Below are 16,772 nucleotides of genomic sequence, written 5' to 3' on the forward strand. Positions count from 1 at the left end.
AGTTTCATAAGTGCCCAAACTCACTCACACATACACATGCACACACTCAAAAACACACACACGGAGCTTGAGGGTTCTTCAGTATCTTTGCTGTTCCTACTTTTCTGTATGTATCTAAGAATAAGTACATGCATTTTATGTATATTCTTTAAAAATGTATATTTCTGATAACTGATTAACTAATGCATCTAACATTACTCTATTATTTCTTACTATATCATACGAGTATTTGTATGATAATTGAATAGCTTTCTTGAACATTGGTAAAACATGACGCTGTCATACCGCAAAAATAAATAGAAGCTCTGTAGGTCTTTACTTCAAACACTAATGAATGAAAATGAAGCAGGAATTAAACACATTGTTACTAAGGTCACACAATTCAAGAATCATTTATTTACACAGACAGAACATTGGGAAAAACAAAGAAGTTAAAGTTGTACATTCATCAATTAAAAGTTATATATAAATAAAGTTATAAATAAAGTAAAAAAAATACATATGCAATTAATCCTCCTTTTCTTTATCTTCTTCTTCTTTAACGACATAGGACAAAATTTTTGTCCCTGCCAGAACAGCTTCGATTGTGAAGGGGACTTTTCGGTCCCCCTCTCGCCAGCTTTCAGCAGGGCTCACAAACAGCCCTTTCCCATCACTAACAAGCATGTTGGCCCCCCTCCGTGTGGACCCTTTGACAGTAATCAAAGTTTTGGCTTCAGAGGGTGCCTCAACCTGAAACATACAAAATAGATCAATTATAAATCCATTTTAAATTATGGTTTGTGACAACCAGAATTAACATTAACACTTTCCTCCCCTTTGCTCCCTCCTCCTCCTCCTCCTCCTCCTCCTCCTCCTCCTCCTCCTCCTCCTCCTCCTCCTCCTCCTCCTCCTCCTCCTCCCCTTTGCTCCCTCCTCCTCCTCCTCCTCCTCCTCCTCCTCCTCCTCCTCCTCCTCCTCCCCTTTGCTCCCTCCTCCTCCTCCCCTTTGCTCCCTCCTCCTCCTCCTCCTCCTCCTCCTCCCCTTTGCTCCCTCCTCCTCCTCCTCCTCCTCTCTGCTTACATACCATGATGGTGGTATAATTGGTGGTGCCGTAGCGCAGACCGTAAAGGCTCGTTTCCCCCTTTACGTGCGTTGCAGTCAGCATTTGGCCAATGTTAAAAACCGACAATGTGGCTTCGCGCCACAAAGACACCAATGACGATGTTTGATCCTAAAGAAAAAAGAAATGTTAATATACAATAAGTAGTTACAGGTAGAATTCACAGTTTGACATATTTGTCAACCTGGTTTATGGGTAATCTTTTTGTAATTACTGGGCCTATCCATAGCACAAAAAAACGTTTGTTTAATGTTGCCCAAATTATTACAGAGATATGAACCATAAACCTCAATCTGACATAAACAGTGAATACTACCTGCAACTTTTGACCTGTCTCCACCTCAGTTTACATGATTGACATTCTAGAACGTTGTGATGTCACATGAACTCAACCAATTGATGACTTTCACACAATGTCATATTTATATAGAGTGCTAGAGCCACTTGTCTTTAATTATAAATTGCTTAAGCTATAGTGTGATGTTTTAATCAGAAACATACAAAGTGCTCAAATGTCCATTTAATTGGACTCATTAATTTATATCACAATGAACATACCCATGCCAGGCGAATAAGTTTGATCGGGGTCCCCTTGCCCTTGACGGTCACCAGCCTCGTTATGAAAATCTGCAAAAAGAAACATAGTAAATCTTCTGACTGAAAGGAAAGTTTATGTGCACAATTCATACAAAGCAATTCAAAGTGTTTCACACAAAACAGTTTAACACCTAAAAGAGAAGAGGGTAAATAAAATCCTTTCAGTCACATGACCAGCTAAACAAAACTATTTTTATCTCAGATTTGAGCATTGTCAGAGTAGAACCTGTCTCACATCTTCAGGACAAATGTTCCAGATTTTAGCTGCATAAAACTGAAACACAGATTCCCCATGTTTAGTCCTGACTCTGGCACCAGCAGGAGGCCTGTCCATGTTTAGTCCTGACTCTGGCACCAGCAGGAGGCCGGTCCATGTTTAGTCCTGACTCTGGGCACCAGCAGGAGGCCGATCCATGTTTAGTCCTGACTCTGGCACCAGCAGGAGGCCTGTCCATGTTTAGTCCTGACTCTGGCACCAGCAGGAGGCCGGTCCATGTTTAGTCCTGACTCTGGCACCAGCAGGAGGCCTGTCCATGTTTAGTCCTGACTCTGGCACCAGCAGGAGGCCGGTCCATGTTTAGTCCTGACTCTGGCACCAGCAGGAGGCCGATCCATGTTTAGTCCTGACTCTGGCACCAGCAGGAGGCCGGTCCATGTTTAGTCCTGACTCTGGCACCAGCAGGAGGCCGGTCCATGTTTAGTCCTGACTCTGGCACCAGCAGGAGGCCGGTCCATGTTTAGTCCTGACTCTGATAAACATGAAATGAGCATACCAAAACTAAAAAAAGAAAACAAAAAACCAACCTCATCCACCACCCGTTTCAATGCGAGGTGATGGCCAACTATATTTTGTCCAAGGGCCACTGGTGTGGAGGGTGGCTCCAGGAGCTCCCGCCCCTGCTCGAGTTGAGCCTCTGTGACCTATAAGATCAAGTAAGATTTAAAAAACATTACATGTTTTCTTATGTTTATTTATATATGTGTCAAACACCAAGTACAGGAACAACAGATGAATATATATATATTGGAAAACAATGAATTATTAATATTCTGTAAATCAAATGTAATCACTTACTTCCATGTCTACCGTCTCCATAATGAAGCTCTCGGGGCCCAACGAGAGCTTCTTGGAGCCAAACGGGCCTATAAGGATATAATCGCCTATAATATATGTTAGGCCCATCTTCATCTGTTGGGCCCTACTCTCATAGAGGGTGATGGCGGTCATGCAGGCCCCATCCGTTACGGCCACCACTTTATTGGCTTTCAATATTGCTGGTTGGACCGAAGTCCCAGCTGTGGTCCAATCCAGAACTATAGTTTTTGTCAGCTCATGGAGCACACGAAGGGTGAGCTGCGGAAGCTCCTGCAGCTCTCCCTTCAACACTTCTTCCAAAGTCATCTGTAAAACAAAATTCACAATCATATTTTGTTTCCAATTATGTCTAGTTAACAGTTTTCACCAGAAAATGTACTAAATTACTATTTATCTATCATGAACCTAATTCAAATGTTTTTTGTATGTAATTTGCATTTCATACATTATACTTAAAAGAAAAATATCTATACAGCTATTGATGACATATTTATGCAGTACAAGTACACTCTGTGACTTAAGGTGAGGTTTGCAGCAGCCTTAATTGCATTTGGTTGGGTGTATGTATGTGTGTATTTGTCTGTGTGTGAGTGTTTGCTGCTCATTGTAACATTCTACCTCTACTGTAAATGACTAATTATTAATCCACTTTTGTTCCTGATGTGTGTTTCACACACAAAAAGGTTATCTTATCTTTTCTTACCTTATTGTCACATAGTAGAAAAAGCTTCAGTTGGAACACGCCTGGACGAATGAGGGATTACACCGACTTATTGTCACATAAAAAAAAAGACTAAATTAATCTAAAAGTTATTTTTACGAGCCAAATAAGCTCTCTGATCTATTACATATTACTAACATGGACTGTATCATGTACTCACTTTTCAATCGCCAAACCTGGCAAAAAAAGAGAAAATAGGCTTAATTATTTTGTTCATGTGAAAACATTTTAGACTAAAACCATGAAGTGCTACTGACAAGGTAAAACTTACCAAACAAATGTTCACTCACTGTGAAGAGAAATTATTTCTATTAATATTTAAGTGGAGTAAAAAGTAGGCCTGAACAGAAAGAAAGCTGTTAGTTTAGCGCGCATACATATATACATATATATATATATACATATATATACATATATATACATACACACACATATATATATATATATATATATATATACATATATATACATATATATATATATATATACATATATATACATATATATACATATATACATATATATATATATATATATACATATATATACATATATATACATATATATATATATATACATATATATACATATACATATATATATATATATATATATATATATATATATATATATATGTATATATATATATATATATATATATATATATATATATATATATATATATACATATATATACATATATATATATATACATATATATATATATATATATATACATATATATATACATATACATATATATATATATATATATATATATAGATATATATATATATATAGATAGATATATATATATATACACATATATATATATATATAAATAAATCGAGCTAAGCGAAAAATTGAAGCCAAGTGAAACATGATGCGAGTTTATGAGAAACTATAAAATATGACAATTCAAGCTCAATTTGTTCTAAACCTGTTGAGCCAAACATTACTTAAACAATATCTATCATTATCTGTAACGTGAAATGACCTAAATAATCACTTAGACAAGAGAAAATTAAGAAGAGTGCATTGAATTTGACAACTCTTACCAAATATCCACAATGTCCCAAGAGATATTGAACAGATGTCCGAAGAGATGGTTGAAGAGATGGTTCGAAGAGATGGTCCGAAGAGATGTTCGAAGAGATGTCCGAAGAGATGTCCGAAGAGATGTTCGAAGAGATGTCCGAAGAGATGTCCGAAATAAGTACCGCACCTGGGGTTAGGCAATTATGGTCTGGATCCTGCTCTGCGCTGATTGGCTGCTCTGGATGTCCGTCTCATCACCTGTTGTCTCATTGGTTATTTTTGTTGAGCTTGTGTATGATTGGCTGCATGTAGAATGTAGGCTGGTAATCAAAGACAATGGTTGCAGGTGATCAAAGAGATCATTCAAGATCTGTATGCATTTGCCTGAATTTGAATTTGAGTACCAGTGGCGGCTCGCCCATAGGGGGCTCTGGGGCGCCGCCCCCCCTGACCTGACTGCCTGTTTTTATTTCATTTTATTTTTTAAACAATCTGTCATTTAGAAAAAATAATTGTTAATTAAATGCTATTGATCATTTTGCTTTATGGGTGTCGAACTCTCCAGAATTATATTTACATTAACTTTCAAGTTCCACGTTTAAAACGTGAACGTTTATCATTTTTGGTGTAGTAGCCAATAGGCTGTGTTGCCGGGGCTCCCGTTGGATTCAGTCAAATCCTTACATCTGCATCCCTTTAGAAGAAGAAGTTTTGAGGAAAAGCTCATTGCAAAGCGTTCACGTGGAATTTAATGAAATATATATGCTTCCTAGGATATGCTTCCTACAAGTCCTACGACTTCCGGTATTTTTGTTTGTATTTACTTGATAAGTTCTCTTTCTGAGAGAAATTGAAACTTCCCGCTCTGGGGGGTAATCTCCCGCTTTACTACGCATTATCTCCCCCTTGGGATGACACATAGGTTGAGAAGTATGCCTAAAATGCACCAGAATGCAGGAAATCACATCTACGAAATTAAAAATGTTAAATAGCCCCACCTAAAAAAAAACACCAGCCACCACTGTTGAGTACTACATCTGGGTGAAAGTACTACATCTGTGTAAAATCACTACATGTGTGTAAGTACTAATTTGTTGAAATGTTAAGTAGTGTAAAGTAGTTTAGTTGTTGTTTAGTTGTTGTTGTTATACTTTTTTGTTGTTGTTTGTGTAAGAGTACTTTTGTGTGTAAAAGTACTGCATGTATGTAAGAGTACTACATGTATAAGTAATAATTTGTTGAAGTGTGAAGGTGTGTATAGTAGTGTAATTGTGTGAAATTACTGAATTTGTGTAAAAGTACTGCATGTGTGTCAAAGTACTTTTGTGTGTAAAAGTACTGCATGTGTGTAAGTACTAATTTGTAGAAGTGTGAAGTTGTGGAAAGTAGTTTAATGGTGTACAATTGCTTGATTTGTGTAAAAGTACTGTTTAGTGTAAAAGTACTTTTTTTGTGAAAAAAGTACTGCATGTGTGTAAGAGTACTACATGTGTGTAAATATTAATTTGTTGAAGTGTGAAGTGAATTTGTGTCAAAGTACTATTTTGTGTAAAATTACTTTTTATGTAAAAGTATTTTATGTGTAAAAGTACTTTTTTGTGTTAAAGTACTTTTTGTGTTGAAGTATTGTTTGTGTAAAAGTACTGTGTTTGTGTAAAACTACTTTTTTGTGTGAAAATATTTTTTGGTGTAAAAGCACTTGTGTAAAAGTGCTATTTTGTGTAAAAGTATTTTTCTGTCTAAAAGTACTTTTTGTGTAAAAATATTTTTTGTGTAAAAATATTTTTTGTGTAAAAGTACTTTTGTGTAAAACCACAATTTTGAGTAAAAGTACTTTTTTGTGTAAAAGTATTTTTGTGTAAAACTACTATTTAGTGTAAAGTACTTTTTGTGTCAAAGTACTTTTTTGTGTAAAAGTACTTTTTGTGTTGAAGTATTGTTTGTGTAAAAGTACTTTTTGTGTAAAAGTACTTTTTTGTGTAAAAGTACTGTTTTGTGTAAAAGTATTTTTCTGTCTAAAAGTACTTTTTGTGTAAAAGTATTTTTTGTGTAAAAGTACTTTTTTGTGTAAAAGTACTTTTTGTGTTAAAGTACTGTTTTGTGTAAAAGTACTTTTTTGTGTTAAATTACTTTTTGGTGTAAAAGTACTTTTTTGTGTAAAAGTACTTTTTGTGTAAAAGTATTTTTTGTGCAAAAGTATTTTTTGTGTAAAAGTACTTTTTATGTAAAAGTACTTTTTGTGTACAAGTACTTTTTTGTGTACAAGTACTCTTGTGTAAAAGTACTTTTTTGTGTTAAAATATTTTTGTGTTAAAATATTTTTTGTGTAAAATCACTTGTGTAAAAGTACTGTTTTGTGTAAAAGTATTTTTCTGTCTAAAAGTACTTTTTGTGTAAAAATATTTTTAGTGCAAAAGTACTTTTTAGTGTAAAAGTACTTTTTTGTGTAAAAGTAGTTTTTTTGTGTAAAAGTATTTTTTGTGTAAAAGTATTTTTTTGTGTAAAAGTATTTTTTTGTGTAAAAGCACTTTTTATGTAAAAGTACTTTTTGTGTACAAGTACTTTTTTGTGTAAAAGTGTTATTTGTATAAAAGTATTTTTTGTGTAAAAGTACTTTTTGTGTAAAACTACTATTTTGTGTAAAAGTATTTTTGTGTAAAACTACTATTTAGTGTAAAAGTACTTTGTGTAAAAGTATTTTTTGTGTAAAACTACTATTTTGTGTAAAACAATTTGGTGTAAAAGTACTTTTTGTTTAAAAGTTTTTTTGGTGTTAAGTACTTTTTGTGTCAAAGTACTTTTTTGTCTAAAAATACTTTTTGTGAAAAAGTATTTTTTGTGTAAAAGTACTTTTTATGTAAAAGTACTTTTTGTGTACAAGTACTTTTTTGTGTAAAAGTGTTATTTGTGTAAAAGTATTTTTTGTCTAAAAGTACTTTTTGTGTAAAACTACTATTTTGTGTAAAAGTATTTTTGTGTAAAACTACTATTTAGTGTAAAAGTACTTTTTTGTGTAAAAGTATTTTTTGTGTAAAACTACTATTTTGTGTAAAACTACTATTTTGTGTAAAACAATTTGGTGTAAAAGTACTTTTTGTTTAAAAGTTTTTTTGGTGTTAAGTACTTTTTGTGTCAAAGTACTTTTTTGTCTAAAAATACTTTGTGAAAAAGTATTTTTTGTGTAAAAGTACTTTTTGTGTAAAAGTATTTTTTTGTGTAAAAGTACTTTTTGTGTAAAAGTATTTTTTTGTGTAAAAGTACATTTGAGTGTCTGCGAGACACTCAATAATAAAAAACACTAGAACATATAGTGTCTGCGAGACATCTCGCAGACACTCAATAAAAAATGCGTGACATCACTCAAAATACAAGAACATATAGTGCCTGCGTGACATCACGCAGACACTCAGTAAGAAACCAGGGGAAGAACAACAGACTCGAGCATTTCTTGGAATGAACATTCCATTCCATGGCTCGAGCCTAACAAGAATAAAGTCTTTACTACACATATGTAGTACTTTTACACAAGAATGCATACACTCGCAATGGCTTCAGCCATTGCACATTATCTAGTTGTATTTATTTATTTGATTGGGACAGAACATGTTAATGAACACATGACATGACACAACATGAGGGCGGGGTCACAGGAGGGCCAATCATCCACGTGAGTTTTAACAGGCGACATTATTCAGTTACGCAGGTGTGACTGTTGTTGAAAGGACTTAAAACGATTGTGGCAAGTTTGTGGAGCCAATCTGTAACAACCGATTTAGTTCGTCAATCACCCCATGTGGTAAGTCCTTCATTAACAGCCCAATTATCTGCAGTGCACTCCTTCAGGAGTGACCTCAGGAGAAAAACAATCGACTAGCCTCAAGGGTACGATTTCACCCCACTTTCCTCACATGTCCCAGTTTGTTTTTCCCATCTGAGATCTTGACTTTGAAGAAAACCTCTTTTCTACATCTTAATCTTCTCCGGAGGACGATTATAGAGGGAAACGCGGCGCCGTCACCTTGAAAGTGTCCCGTTTCAGCAGGTCCACAGCGGCAGAATGGAGACGCTTGAGATGAGAAGAAGCCAGATTCTGAGAGGGTCTAGACCATGGACAACAAGCTGAGCGAAGAAAGAACTACGTCATTAAAACCCTTTAAACATTCGCAACATCCTTTTCCTTTTATGTTCATGAGATTACGGGCAGCGGGTCGAAGCAAAGATGCAGGCGTGATCTATTACACAAATATAGCACTTATTTGCCTGGAAGGTTCCACAGCATGGCACTTTTCAAACAGAACAATAGCTTTTGAAAAAAACCTGCATTCTCAGAATTCTCAGGTTTATTGCCATTGTCATTGTCAGTGAACATAATTCAAGAACATAGGAACTTGTTTTAGTGATTCAGTGCAACATAAAACAATCTATGATAAAACAACCTATATAAGTACAAATGAAAACAAATCTAATCTGCTATAAGATAAAAAATAAAAATAGGCTTACTATGTACACAAATTTACAGTTGCATTCACAGATGTAGTGCAGAAAGTGAACAGTGAGTGATTAAATTATGGTTCAAGTGACAGTGTTTAGGAAGTGTTCATGAGTCCAACGGCAGAGGGAAAGAAACTGTTCTTGCGGTGGGAGGTTCTGGTCCGGATGAGCCGTAGAAGACAGTGGAGATGATCGTGGACTTCAGGAAAGTCACAGCCCCCCCTCACTATCACAGACTCCCCCATCTCTACTGTGGACTCCCTCTGCTTTCTCTGCACCACCATCACCCAGGACCTCAAGTGGGAGCCCACCATCACCCAGGACCTCAAGTGGGAGCCCACCATCACCCAGGACCTCAAGTGGGAGCCCACCATCACCCAGGACCTCAAGTGGGAGCCCACCATCACCCAGGACCTCAAGTGGGAGCCCACCATCACCCAGGACCTCAAGTGGGTGCCCACCATCACCCAGGACCTCAAGTGGGAGCCCACCATCACCCAGGACATCAAGTGGGAGCCCATCATCACCCAGGACCTCAGCTGAGGAAAGCCAAGCTGACAGCGGAGATGATGGTGCAGTTCCCCAATAATTTAACTAAAAAGTAATCTCTAATACAAATGTGCATTTCACTAGCGAAGTCCGCATCCCCAGCTACGATGGAAAACTGCACAAAAACCCCACAAATATGTCAATAGATAAAACACAAAAATGAGAAATCTCGCTGTACGGTCTGAAGCGGCTGAGCGGACTGCATGAGGGTTTAAATGAGACCGCTGATTGGGAGCAGAGGAGATGCGCCATGCCACGGGGAGGAGTGACTTGGGTGAGTTGGTGGAGGCAATTTAACCATTATTCACGATTATTGAGACTGGGACCAATGGCAATAAACCTTTTTTTTTTTTTTATATACATATTTTTGCTTTCTAGTGATACCAATAAAAAGACAAAAAATAAGAACCTTAAATAATAAACTTTTCCCATTCTGATTCTGACATGTCATAGGCCATAGGCTGTAACTCAGAATGTGGCTAGAAAATGAATTTCGCTCCACCACATCAAGACTACTTTTCAAAAGTGGTTTTCCAATCTCAAAGATGTACTTGAGTTGGGGGAAAAAGTTCTCCGCATGATTTCTGCCAGTATTTGAGAAAATAGGTGTCGAAGTTGCCAGTTTACCCAAATATGTGACAAATTGGGGTGTACACCCATCTTCATACCTTCTTATTTTTTTCATTCTTTGATTACTTCAGAAATTCAGATTCTCAGAGACATAACTACTTTCTTGAGGGATGTAAAGTGGTGAGACTCTGGGTGCTTTAGTTTATGTGCAAATGTAAGTTAAAAAAACAGTTTTAACAATTTTGCATGTTATCGTTACGCACTTAAACTCTTACTCCACATTTAGTATTCAACTGAATGCTTCAACAATTACAAATTCTCTAGTCTTGATTCATACTACACTATAAAAACATAATCTAAAAGTAGTATTTTAACCCTTTCAACACCAGTTGCCCATTTGAAGAAAGAAAACATAGGCTATTGGTAAAGGTTTTATTCTATAAAACGGATATAATTTTATGTAATGTATTTACAATATGAACAATATGAATAATTACAATCATAAAAGCAGTATTTACATCGTGATAAACAGGCTAATTAACATGTGTATCTTTCGATCTAGTATAAGGCAAACTTTCTGCAGAATAGGATATACATACAAACAGAGGAATGATATAAGTATGATTGAAGTACAACACTGGTTTGATATTTACCTTTTGAGGACAAATATATATATTGGCAAATTGACAGTAAATAAAGATCAACCTCCTCGGATACATTACCATGTTAGACAATGTCAATTTATCACTAGCACCTACACACCAAGCTAGTAAGTTATAAAGTTCAATTGGCACAATCTTTCTGGCAGAGGAAACATTTAGATCCTCTGATGTAGGAGGCAGATTTACATCCATCCTAAGGGCACTTTTGACCGCTTGTTTCAAACGTCTTTAAAATTATCGTGTAGTCATTACAATAATTTTCAATTAAATTATGAATTTATCCAAATATATGGAAATATATATATTTTATTTGATTACCAAAATGTTACCTTTCATCACTTGTCTTCTTTGTCAGAAAGCTTGTGTATTCTTTGTAACACCTCTTGTGATAGAGGTGCCTTCAATGGCAACACAATCTTTACCTCTGGTACACATCAGGATGGATTCATCTGCTCTTGATTCAGCTGCTTTGACCAAACTTCCTTGTAAAAGAATTTCAATCAAGGGTGAGCACAATCACTAAACAATCGCAAAAGTTGTATTGCCTTTTTATTCAACTCACATCATCATACAGTCTTACGTACATTACATCTACACCTACATGTAATAAACTAGGCACATATTCCTATAGTGATCTGTTCTTTTCTTCTGTATCTACCTCTGGATCTTCCTGCGTTGCATCAATGAAATGTCCCCATGTGGGACAATAAAGGATTATCTTATCTTATCTATGTATATTTTGGCCAACTTATTTCACTGTGATTAGTCCTATTTACCACGAGCAAGAGAAAACACACATGCAAGAATCAATATATAATCTACTCACCAGCAGTTAAAGTTTCAGCTTGGACCAATTTATCTTTCTTTGTCTTGTGAGCCTCTTTGATACAGCGATCAACCTTCTTGCAAATGATGCAAACTGCAGGAAGTACATCGCTTGACTTTTTAGATGATTTTGTCTTTACATCTGTGGTAGATCTCAGTCGTTTGGGAGAAGGTGGCAGAGTAGATGTGGTAGATTCAGCGTCATCCTCACCCTCTCCATGCAGCCCACAGACCGACTGTAATTCGTTTCTTGTCAATGAAACGTCTATAGCATGTAGGGTGAAAGCCTGGCTTGTTACTTTCCAGAAAATGAGAAAGATTTCCGTCCGAAGAAGCCACAGAAGACGTAGGATAGTTTTGTTTGGCGAAGTCGTCATCGTGTACACAAACAGCTGCCGCTAACGCGCGGTCTATTCCGTCGATTTCTATTCACTTCCGAGCACAAGTCACCAGCTTCCTCCAGCGGACAACAGTCTGTGGCTGTGTTTGTTCTTTTTCTACCGATGAAATGTGTGTGATGCACGTGTAATCCATATTTTCATAGCGTTTTCTATCGGCTCGAGAGACAACATGCCGGTCCACGGGAGCAGCCATGTTTGATGTCGTTGTAGTAATCTCTCCCCTGATTGGCTGATTCAGAGGCGGAATGATTCAGGCGTAGGGATATTGCGCTATCAGGCTGAGAATATAGTTCCGCATTTGAGTTATCGCCGTAAAAAAACTGGCGCGATGCGAGTGGAGAACTTTTGGTCATGAGCTAATGGTACAATGATAATTTTATATTTGAAGTATTTTTTTAGTCTTGTGACAGGTGTAGCGAACTTGAACGATACAGGCTACAGCCTATCATTGTTCTTTGAGTTTGTGAGCGGCTTTACCAAATGAAACTTCCTGAAAGACAAAATGAAGTTAAATGTGCCAAAAGAATATATAAATAAATATAGATAAAATAAAGTTCTTTACATGTAGGTCCATTTTCAGGACTTTTCTTTGCTTTTTTGAGCAAAGAAAAGCATGACTTTGCTTTTAAAACAGTCACAATTATTATTTTTTGGTTGTTACGATGATATTGTGACCTGAATAATCACGATTATCGTTAAGACGATTATGGCAAGTTTGTGGAGCCAATCTGTAAAAAACGATTTAATTTGGCAATCATCCCATGTGGTAAGTCCTTCATAAACAGCCCAATTATCTGCAGTGCATTCCTTCAGGAGTGACCTCAGGAGAAATACAATTGACCAGCCTCAAGGGTACGATTTCTCCCCACTTTTCTCACATGTTCCCATTTGTTTTTCCCATCTGAGATCTTGACTTTGAAGAAAACCTCTTTTCTAGAGGTCTGGAGATTATAGAGGGAAACGTGGCTCCCAGAGCCCTGGAGACGTACAGGTCCTGCAGAGATGGAAGTCTGCAGCCAATCACCTTCTCAGCAGAGGGCGCTGTAGTCTCTGTCCTTGGCTGTGGCTCCAGCGAACGGTGATGGAGGAGATGAGGATGGACTCAATGATGGCCGTGTAGAACTGCACCATCATCTCCGCTGTCAGCTTGGCTTGCCTCAGCTGCTGTAGGAAGTACATCCTTCTGTTCCTTTAAATACTGTTTAGCCGTTGCCTATAACAGAAGCTCAAACCTGACGTTGCGAACATTTCCTGCCCATTCTCAAATATGATCACTTGGCCGATGGCGGTGAAACCAATCCCTGTATTGATGTATTAACATCTTTATTTCAAGATATTTATGTAATTTATCGGCTCTTCTTACGAGTAACATGAGAGAGTGGACTCATACAAGTACCTGGGTGTTCATCTGAACCACAAACTGGACTGGACTCACAACACAGACGCACTGTACAGGAAGAGCCAGAGTCGGCTCTACCTCCTGAGGAGGCTCAGGTCTTCAGGAGTGACAGGGCCACTCCTGAAGACCTTCTACGACTCTGAAAAATTCATGACTTTTGTTGCAGTTGCAGTTTGTGAATTTGACACTTTGTTGTGGAGGAGGTTATTATAGTTCTGAATCAAATCTCACTCCCGATGCGACAAGGACTAGATGGTCGACAACTACGATGGAACAGTGGGTTTAGTCAAGTTGGAGCGTTATGGCTTTAAAACCTACCGGCGTTGCATGCTCTCGCTAGCCCCACACCTACTGACCGTGTTGTGCTACCAGCTAATATTGGGCCCTGATTGGACGCAACGGGTCTCGTGGGCAAGCTAGCCAGGAGAATGTGTTTTTACATTAATCTAATGTAAACAACTGATGGGTGTTTTTTTTTTTTTTTTTTTTCAAAGCTTAGAGGTGCTTAAAGGCAAAGTTTATAGGAAACGCATCAAGCAGAAGGTTTATGTCACTCAGATAATCAAGCCATGTGCGTTTGCAAAGCATTTTATTTTGCAGGAAATATTCAATTTAAAAGAGAGTTAACAGAACATTCAGTTAACTATAGAAACATATATCAGGCCTGACTATGTTCATTAGAGTAAAGAGTTTTAGGACCCGCTCCCAAAAAGAAAATCTGATTGATTATTATTTCACCCATGAAGCTATTTGGGTCATAACCTGACATTTTGATAACATCAGCATGTTTCCACCATCTTCACCGCCACCTTCCCAGTTATCTTGTAGTCCAAAGCTCCCCAGTTTAACACATTTCCTGGATTGGTGATTCTTCCCGTCATGTAACTCTGGATCTCAGATTGAGGAAGTACACGGTTCCACATGTGCACGTCAGTCATTGAGCCCTTGAAATAAAGCTTGTTGTTGCCCTTCAGCTGCAAACAAAATACACACAAAGTCATTTTCTCCCACAAAGTAATTTAACACAGAGGGGAACACATAAGCCAATGGGAGAGCAGTTGATTGAACACAGAGGCCTTTCTTTTCTTTTCAAACATTCACAAGATTCATGTTTGTCAAAAGAAAAAAACTTAATGGGAGGAAAACATCAAACCAATTTTGACACAACCAATGACTTTTTCCACAAGAGTGTTTTCATAAGTTATCTGTTTAGAACAAATATATATATATATATATATTTTACTTATGTGCCCAATCTGTGTTGCAACACTGGAATGTTGGACCAGGACTCAAAACCCTGTAGTAAGATAAGATAAACTTATCTTACTACAGGGTTTGAGTCCTGGTCACCTGCACTCAAGTTGGATGTCTAATCAAGTGAGCAACATATAAAATGGGAAAGTGTCTCATTTCTTTCCATATAATGTATAGTCTGTATTAGTGTATGACGTGTGGCCACAGAAAGGCCCCAGTGCAAAGACTGAGGCCGAGCGTGAGGTGAGCCTCGTCTCAAACACGCTTCAAACAGTCTATGTCACCTTCTCTCACTATCAACTTCCTCTCTCTTTACATGATGGACAAACATATGGAACAAATATATCAAAATACAAAACTCAAATCACTGAAAAACAAAACTATAAATATATGAAATATATTCAAATTATAAAGTATGTGCTTAGACTTTCAGACAGTGAAGTAAAGCTCCTCCTCCTCTGTTTCCTCCTCCTCCGCTTCCTCCTTCTCTGCCATATCCCCTGCCTCCTCCTCCTCTTCTGCCGCCTCCTCTCCTGCCTCTTCGTCCTCCTGTTTCCTCCTCCTCTTCTGCCTCCTCCGCTGTTTCCTCCTCTTTCTCTGCCTCCTCCCCTGCCTCCTCCTCCTCCTCTGGCGCCTCCCCTGCCTCCTCCTCTGTCTCTTCCCCGGCTTCTTCCTCCTCCTCTGTTTCCTCCTCTGCCTCATCCCCTGCCTCTTCCTCTGCCTTCTCCTCTGCCTCCACCTCTGTCTCCTCCCCTGCCTCTTCCTCCTCCTCTGCCTCCTCTTCTGTTTCCTCCTTCTCCTCTGCCTCCTCCCCTGCCTCCTCCTCAACTTCCTCCTCTTCCTCTGCCGCCTCCCCTGCCTCCTCTCCTGCCTCTTTCTCCTCCTCTGTTTCCTCCTCCTCCTATCCCTCTTCCCCTGCCCCCTTCTCTGCATCCTCCTCTTCCTCCTCCCCTGCCGCCTCCCCTGCCTCCTCCTCTGTTTCCTCCCCCTCCTCTGCCTCCTCCTTCTCCTCTGCCTCCTCCCCTGCCTCCCCCTCCTCCTCTGCCTCCTCCCCCTCCCCTGCCTCCTCCTTTTTTATACCCACAGTGGTGGAAAGCAAAGAAGTATGTTCTGTACTGTTTTGTTCTGTACTATTTATAGTTATGTATATTTTACACAAATAATGTTTTTTTCCGTCAATCCTTTTTACATTCGCGTCTCCTCCTCTGAGAGCAGGTATCTGTGTGTAGCCGGTTTGTCAGCGCTGACCGACTGAAAATGTTCTGCGTTGTGTTGTGTAGTTGGATGAATTGAGCCGTTCAGGAGAAGATTTACTACCTCTCTGCTTTCTTGCAAACACTATTGTTACAACATTATTGATTATAATGATATTTATGTTTCCTACAATATGATCGTATAGTTTTTATCAATTAAATCCCTTAATCATTGCAAAGTTGTGTTTTTATATGAACAATAAATCATGTACTAACCACGTAACTGTGCGAAACACAAAAATATCACTATACAGCCACGTCTCACACAAGGAATTTGGGTGAAATTAACAAACACTAAGACCACATGGGCTATATGTCCTTTCTACTAACTATAGTTTTGAAAAAGACTGAAGAGTCAAAAAGTACTTTCTGTGTGGTTTTTTTGCATGTACTTGGTGACGTTCTGCTGAATGGCTTTGATTCGATGTTTTTCCTGTCAAATCCAAAGTAAATGTATATAGAGTAGTTACTGTGTTCTTACCTGTCCCAAATAGATTTTGGGCTGATCGATGGTTTTGATGGGGAGAAACTTTCTGTGTCGAGCCATCCCGTCAACCCACAACTCCGTTTCGTTGATGTTCTGGGTTACACACATGGAATGCCATCTACCTTTGAAGTTGCTAAGTGTTTGATAAGTAGCTACACAGAGTTTACACGTAAACTGGAATAAACGAGGAGAACTCCAGAGTAGGACAAATTGAGCGTTTTCGTTTTCTGTGGTCATGTGGAACAGACCTCCTCGTTGCATTTCGTTGTCTATGAAAAATCTGTAAGTGGAAAAACAAAGATTAAAACAAAGAGTTTTTTTTTATCA

At 38.0% G+C, this 16,772-nt stretch overlaps 1 protein-coding gene across 1 annotated transcript; it reads right to left on the bottom strand.

Annotated features, from left to right (window-relative positions):
- Window positions 1–507: 507 nt before the first annotated feature.
- On the bottom strand, window positions 508–16,505 carry LOC140363375 (uncharacterized). Its single transcript, XM_072449898.1, has 8 exons — window positions 16,440–16,505; window positions 14,246–14,425; window positions 9,605–9,709; window positions 2,775–3,101; window positions 2,504–2,620; window positions 1,661–1,729; window positions 1,067–1,213; window positions 508–732 (listed from the first exon to the last, which is right to left on the bottom strand). Exons 1-8 carry the CDS (start codon window positions 16,503–16,505, stop codon window positions 508–510), a joined length of 1,236 nt encoding a protein of 411 aa, XP_072305999.1.
- Window positions 16,506–16,772: the final 267 nt, after the last annotated feature.

This window comes from Eucyclogobius newberryi, unplaced genomic scaffold, assembly GCF_026437365.1.
Source record: "Eucyclogobius newberryi isolate DKJ021-1_F unplaced genomic scaffold, fEucNew1.0.hap1 SCAF_1, whole genome shotgun sequence".
Taxonomy (NCBI): domain Eukaryota; kingdom Metazoa; phylum Chordata; class Actinopteri; order Gobiiformes; family Gobiidae; genus Eucyclogobius; species Eucyclogobius newberryi.

Bases quoted from the DNA above. Each gene is read 5' to 3' on its own strand.
- LOC140363375 (XM_072449898.1), bottom strand. From the start codon at position 16,505: ATGGCTCGACACAGAAAGTTTCTCCCCATCAAAACCATCGATCAGCCC. The intron at 14,426-16,439 runs GTAAGAACACAG...TTTTGTTTGCAG, and splicing joins CCAAAATCTATTTGGGACAG to CTGAAGGGCAACAACAAGCT. The intron at 2,621-2,774 runs GTAAGTGATTAC...TTGATCTTATAG, and splicing joins TGGAGACGGTAGACATGGAA to GTCACAGAGGCTCAACTCGA.